A 6000-nucleotide genomic window follows, 5' to 3' on the forward strand; every position below is an offset into this window, starting at 1 on the left:
TGTACAATATACCGACCATCTCCTTCAGTGAAGGAATCTTCTGGAGTTCCCCAGCGTGGTAGTACTGTGCCTACAGCCCACTGTTACTTTAAAGCAGGGCTGCCCAGAGTGTGTGTGTGGGGGGCAAGTGCGGCAATTTGCCCCAGACCCCGGACCTCACAGGGGCCCCCACGAGAATATAGTATTCTATAGTATTGCAACTTTTTTTATGGACGGGGTCCCCGAAATTGCTTTGCCTGAATCCTCTGGGCGGCCCTGCTTTAAAGGGATTGCATAAACGTAGGGAGCGAAGTGCTGGAAGAAGGGTTTGATTTAGGCAATGTTCACACCTTCTGAAGAATCCCAATTAAGATACATCTCACCAGGGTAACAGTATGTAGTGATACCAAAGAGGTGATCCATTATTCTAGCTGAGCGTTACTGAAATAAAATAAGTTAAACCGGCTCCATCTAAGCCTGTTACCTGGTCAGTATTGGTCTGTGTGTAGGGGTCAATGGTAATTTGTGTACATGTGTGAAAAGGTCAATGGTAGTTTGTGTGTGTCCTTGGGGAATGGAATTAGTGGTGTGTGTTGGGTCTGTCATATTTTGTGTGTGAGAGAGAAAAGGGGTACAGTCGGTGAACACCAGTGATAATGTGTGTGTGTGTGTGTGTGTGTGTAGGGTCCATGATAGTGGAGGTGTGTGGGAAAGCAGATGGTGAAAGACCTGTGTAGTTATAGGGATTATTGGTATTGGGTGTGTGGGTCTAATGGTAGTGTGTGTTAGAGGTGTCAGTTCTTTGGGGGTACTGAGTGCTGTTTTGTGTATGCTGTGTGTGTGGATGGTCAGTAGTGTTGTGTGGGGCTAGTGATCTCTGTGATTGTCTAGGGAGACATTAGCATTGTGTGTGTACATGGATGGGGGGATGATACTGTTTGAGGAGGTGTTTTTCTTCAAACTCCTTGCTTGTCCATCTCAGATTAAGACTGTTTGAAACAATCCGTGTATTGATGTCATCAGAGGAGTATGAATGCTAATCCGATTCCTGATAGCCCTAGCGTGCAGGGGCCAGCGTGTCTGTCATGCGCTGTGGTGTTTTCATTCCATAATATGGTTCTGTCTGTGTTTTTATCGCACTTCAGCTCCAAGAAAACCCCCCTCTCATCCCCCATCCGACCCCGTGGTGAAAAATAAAACAGAAACCTCAGTGACGCTTGCCTGGTCCCCTCCCAAAATGGAGCAACTCATTCTCATCGATGGCTACCTGGTGGAACGTAAGAAACTGACTGGCTTTACCTGGATGAGATGCCACCAGTCTCACATCCCCGTCCCAGAGTTCACAGTGAGCGATCTGGCAGAAGAGGCAGACTACCAGTTCCGAGTGTCTGCAGTCAACAGCTATGGGCAGAGCTCTTACCTAGAGTTCCCAGGAACCCTGCACCTCGGTGAGCCACACAAAGGGATTCAGACCACTCAGTTGACTAACAATATGGCCGTGATCTTGCAAGTCCTTGCCGTGTGCATAGCAAAGCAACGCAAGGTGGCTGCGCTCCAGGACGCGTGCGAGCAGGGCTACGCATTGAGCTCCTGCAAGGTTAAGTGCTAGGCACAGGGAGCTCTGCATTGAATCTCAAGCCCTTGCTGCCTAGAATGCAGAGCTGTAGCTGAAGAGACATGATCTTAAAGGCACTCTTGAGCAGGTCAGTGAGCCAACTAGCTATGTGTTCCTGTCTTGGACCTCAGTCGCGCTGCTCGATGGGGTTTATGTGATGATTATGCAGTCACACTCATGCAGACAGGATCCGGTTCCCTGGTGCTCCCTGCTCCACTCTGTCACTTTTTAACCTTACAAGTCTATGGAGAAATGTGGGGATTGGGTTTTATTTCTGGGCTGCTGGGTTCTCTGCTAGAGGGTTGCTGTTTGTCTGTGATCTATTGTATTGAGTATTTGTTCGAAGAGATGAGGTGGATCTGATAGGTACCTCTTGCTATTATTTTATGAATCTATGGGCTATGTAAGTAAAATATGCCCAGCATTCTACCTTGCAGGAACAAGCCCTAACTCTGTACCCTGACACCACTGATCTCCTGCTGTGGAAGTCAAATCCTGCAACTCTTTCACAGGCAAAATGCCCATTGCCTTCAATGGGTGCAAATGTTGCTGGATTTTGGTCTATTATCTTCAGTTTCCTTTTTCTCCCCCTAAGAGTTCTGAGCATAGTAGGCAACTCTTCACTGTGTCCTCTAGCTTCAGATTTATGTCTTGCTCTTCTCTGACAGAACCAGCATTGGCTGTGAAAACTCCCCTGACAAATGTTGAAGCTACTGCAGGAGGTGATGCTACCTTTATTGTTGACCTCACAACTGATTGTTCTGGCACCTGGTACCTTAATGGCAAAGCCATACAGAGCAGTGAAATCTACATCATTCGGAGAACCAAAACCACCCACCTCCTCACCATAAAAAACGTCACCAAGAATGACGATGGAGCAGAGGTGAAATTTGTGGCCAAGAACGTTGAAACCAGTACCAAGATGAATGTCAAAGGTAGTTACTTTGATCTCATCCATTTCTTCCTTCAGTCAAGGGAGGCAGGGTGGTCTTGTGGCTAGAAAGGGGCTTGAGTGTTGAAGCTCCTAGGCTCTATTGCCAGCTCCATTACTGATTTGACATGCGACCTTAGACATGCGACCTTCAGAGCCAGATTCTGATACCTGAGTAGTACCTCACTGACTCTAGTGGCATGACTCGAGGAGTAAGGGAATATTCAGTGTTTCTAAAAGCATCAGAATGTGACCTTGAGTTGCCTAAGATTCCCTCTCTGTGAAATGAGAATAACAACATTTACCTGTTTCACAAGGCAAAACTTAACAAACATTGGTAAAGGGCTTGTTGACCCTTGGATGAGAAATCCCTGTGGAAGAATGTTTAAAGTAGTAATGCTTAGTAGGGAGTGCACAGCGGATTGGGTGCCTCATACAATGCAAATATTGATGGTGAAATTCACTGCAGTACAGAAGTAACTTCCTAAACATTTCTTAACCCCCACTTCAGCCCTTCCATGGGGGCGTAAATGGGGTTTAAATGTTTGTACAGCCTTGCGAAGGGGCAGTTTCACCCCCAAGGACATTTGACCTCTAATTTGGCGTGTGCGATTGTTCTGACAAATGACAAAAAGGAGATGTTGAAACTTTAACGTTAGGTGCAGTGCAGAGGTAGGGAGAGTCTGGGTTTTCCTGGAGCAAAGGCAGAGTTACACGTAATGGCTTGTTAAGTTAAAACCTGAACCCATTCATTGAGCCACTCTAGCAGAATGGTGGCTTAGCAAGGAGAATATATGACATGTGGTGGGACCCTTGGTTTGAGGATTGTGTTCCTGCCTTTATGGCTAACGAAGCTTGGCAGGTTCTGATTTTAGCTCTGCTGCAGAATATACTATGCTTGCCGGATGCTAAGACGGAGCGGCAGGCAGTAAGTGAGGTGACTTCATTTCTGCCACTTGCACTTTAGAGAGAAAGATGGACATGGGGGAACAGAGGCCAAAAAGTGGGAAAATATTCACCTGGGCGAAAAATGATACTCTTATTTACACATTCTAACTCTTATTGAACTCTGCTGGATTTCTTCTCTTGTCTTGGGTGTGAACAGGGTTGAACCAACCATGAGTTTCTTCTGTGACTGGTTTAATATCCCAGCCTACAGGGAGAGGCACTGGCTGCTTTAGTGTCTAAAGGGAATTCAAGTTGCCTGTGGAAGACTTCGATTGAGGAGAAAAGTTTAAAACCACGGCTTCAGCGCTCAGAGATACGCGTGTAATTGATTATGAGATTTTGGAGATAGCATCATATATGGTGCTCTACAAGGCATAAAAGTCAATGGGACAGATTCTTATCTCATTGACACCAGTGTAAAACCAGACCAAGTCCACTGAAGTAAGTGGAGTTGCTCCATATTTACACTGGAGTGAGATCAAGATCTGGACCCAGGTTCCTTCTGAGGGGAGCTTGCAACCTAATGCAGACATATATCATATGTGAGACAGTATGATATAATACTTCTTTCTTTCTTTCTTTCTTTCTTTCTTTCTTTCTTTCTTTCTTTCTTTCTTTCTTTCTTTCTTTCTTTCTTTCTTTCTTTCTTTCTTTCTTTCTTTCTTTCTTTCTTTCTTTCTTTCTTTCTTCCAGCTGCTGCAGTAAGAATCACCAACAAGAGTGGAGATATAGAGAAGGTCTCTGCTCGGCTGCGTGAGGAGGCACAGCTTTGGGCGGAGCTTTCAGACGCGGCTGCTGCTGTGAAGTGGATGAAGAACGGGAAGGAAATCCAGGCCAGTCCAAAATACGAATTGAAAACAGCAGAGAAGAAACGCATCCTGAAAATTCACAACATCACAGCAGAGGATGCTGGCCTTTATGAATGTGTCTGTGAAGGGGATGACATAGTCTATCAGCTCTCAGTGAAAGGTGCATGACATTGCTGGGCTGTTTCTGGTGAATGGCCTGCCCCCAGCCAATGTGGTCTTTATGTGACAGAAAGGGAGCTCACGGAAGTTAGTGACACCCACAGCTCCAGTAGGAAGCGGAAGTACCTCCCTAGAGAGCAGTGGTGTGTGTGAGGTGAGGAGTATTTGGAAGCTGACATGGAAGTTAGTGACACCCATAGCTCCAGTAGGAAGCGGAAGTACCTCCCTAGAGAGCAGTGGTGTGTGTGAGGTGAGGAGTATTTGGAAGCTGACACCAGACCCTGAGCTCTGTCAGTAGTAGAGGCTCTGCCATCCTGCTTCGTGTCCCGGAAAGCAGATGAGAATGTCAACTGGAGCTTGGTGTCGTTGAGTGAGCCTGGGCTGTAGGAAAGGGAAATATGGTCTTGTGATTAAGAAACCAGCCAGGTGATCAGGAGACATAGGCTCTATTCCTGCCAGGGACACAGATTCACTGTGTGACTTTGGTCAAGTCACTTAGGGTATGGCTACACTGCCATAAATCACCCACAGCTGGCCTGCATCAGCTGACTTGGGCTCACAGGGCTTGGAGTGTAGATGCTCGGGCTGGAACCTGGGCTTTGAAAACCAGTGAGGGGGAGGGTCCCAGAGGCTGAGCTCCAGATTGAGTTTAGATGTCACTCCAGATTGAGTTTAGATGTCTACACTGCAATTTTATAGCCCCACAGCCTGAGCCCTGCAAGCCCGAGTCAGCTGACATGGGCCAGCCATGAGTGTTTTTACTGATCCAACTTTAGTTAAAGTGAATGGAATAAGGCCCTCCGGGAATCAGTGTTTGCTCTCAGTACATGGAGGATAAGAAGAGGTGTGGGGAGCTGTAAGGCTTGATCCTTTAGTGTTTGTAAAGCACTCAGATGCAAGGCACAATAGAAAAGCAAAGTCTCATAATTGTTTATTATTTGGTGTTTGCCAAGCTTTGTACAGATAAGGAAAGTTCAGCTTGTCTTCACATGGTGTCACACAGCTCGTATTGTCCCTCAGCTCATGGTAATCCCCTTCTGTGCGCCTTCCTATGGTTTGCTTCCTGTTCATTTAACAGGTATGTTGGCTACATGTCTGCTTTAACATTCAGCCCCTACCATGTAGCCTTTGACCCTCTGCATAACATTAGTGGCAGGGGCGGCTCCAGGCACCAGCGCAGCAAGTGCGTGCCTGGGGCGGCAAGCCGTGGGGGGCGACCTGCCGGTCGCCATGAGGGGGGTAGTCAGGTGGCCTTCGGCGGCGTGCCTGCAGGAGGTCCACCAGTCCCGAGGTTTCGGCGGCAATTTGGCGGCGGGTACGCCGAAGCCATGGGACCGGCAGATCACCCGCAGAAACGCCACAGAATCCGTGTGACCGCGAACCATCCGCAGGCACGCCGCCGAAGGCCGCCTGACTGCCATGCTTGGGGCAGCAAAAAACATAGACAGGTTTCAGAGTAACAGCCGTGTTAGTCTGTATCCGCAAAAAGAAGAACAGGAGTACTTGTGGCACCTTAGAGACTAACAAATTTATTAGAGCATAAGCTTTCGTGGACTACA

The 6000-nt window shown here is 47.4% G+C and overlaps 1 protein-coding gene across 1 annotated transcript in view; it reads left to right on the forward strand.

Annotated features, from left to right (window-relative positions):
- The window catches only part of OBSCN (obscurin, cytoskeletal calmodulin and titin-interacting RhoGEF), a 296265-nt gene that overhangs the window by 38509 nt on the left and 251756 nt on the right, over positions 1 to 6000 (forward strand). Inside the window, exons 5-7 of the mRNA XM_034759817.1 lie at positions 1125 to 1427; positions 2263 to 2529; positions 4167 to 4442. Of these exons, the coding sequence (XP_034615708.1) occupies positions 1125 to 1427; positions 2263 to 2529; positions 4167 to 4442 (846 nt within the window). The remainder of the gene's footprint in view (positions 1 to 1124; positions 1428 to 2262; positions 2530 to 4166; positions 4443 to 6000) is intronic.

Source organism: Trachemys scripta, chromosome 2, assembly GCF_013100865.1.
Source record: "Trachemys scripta elegans isolate TJP31775 chromosome 2, CAS_Tse_1.0, whole genome shotgun sequence".
Taxonomy (NCBI): Eukaryota; Metazoa; Chordata; order Testudines; family Emydidae; genus Trachemys; species Trachemys scripta.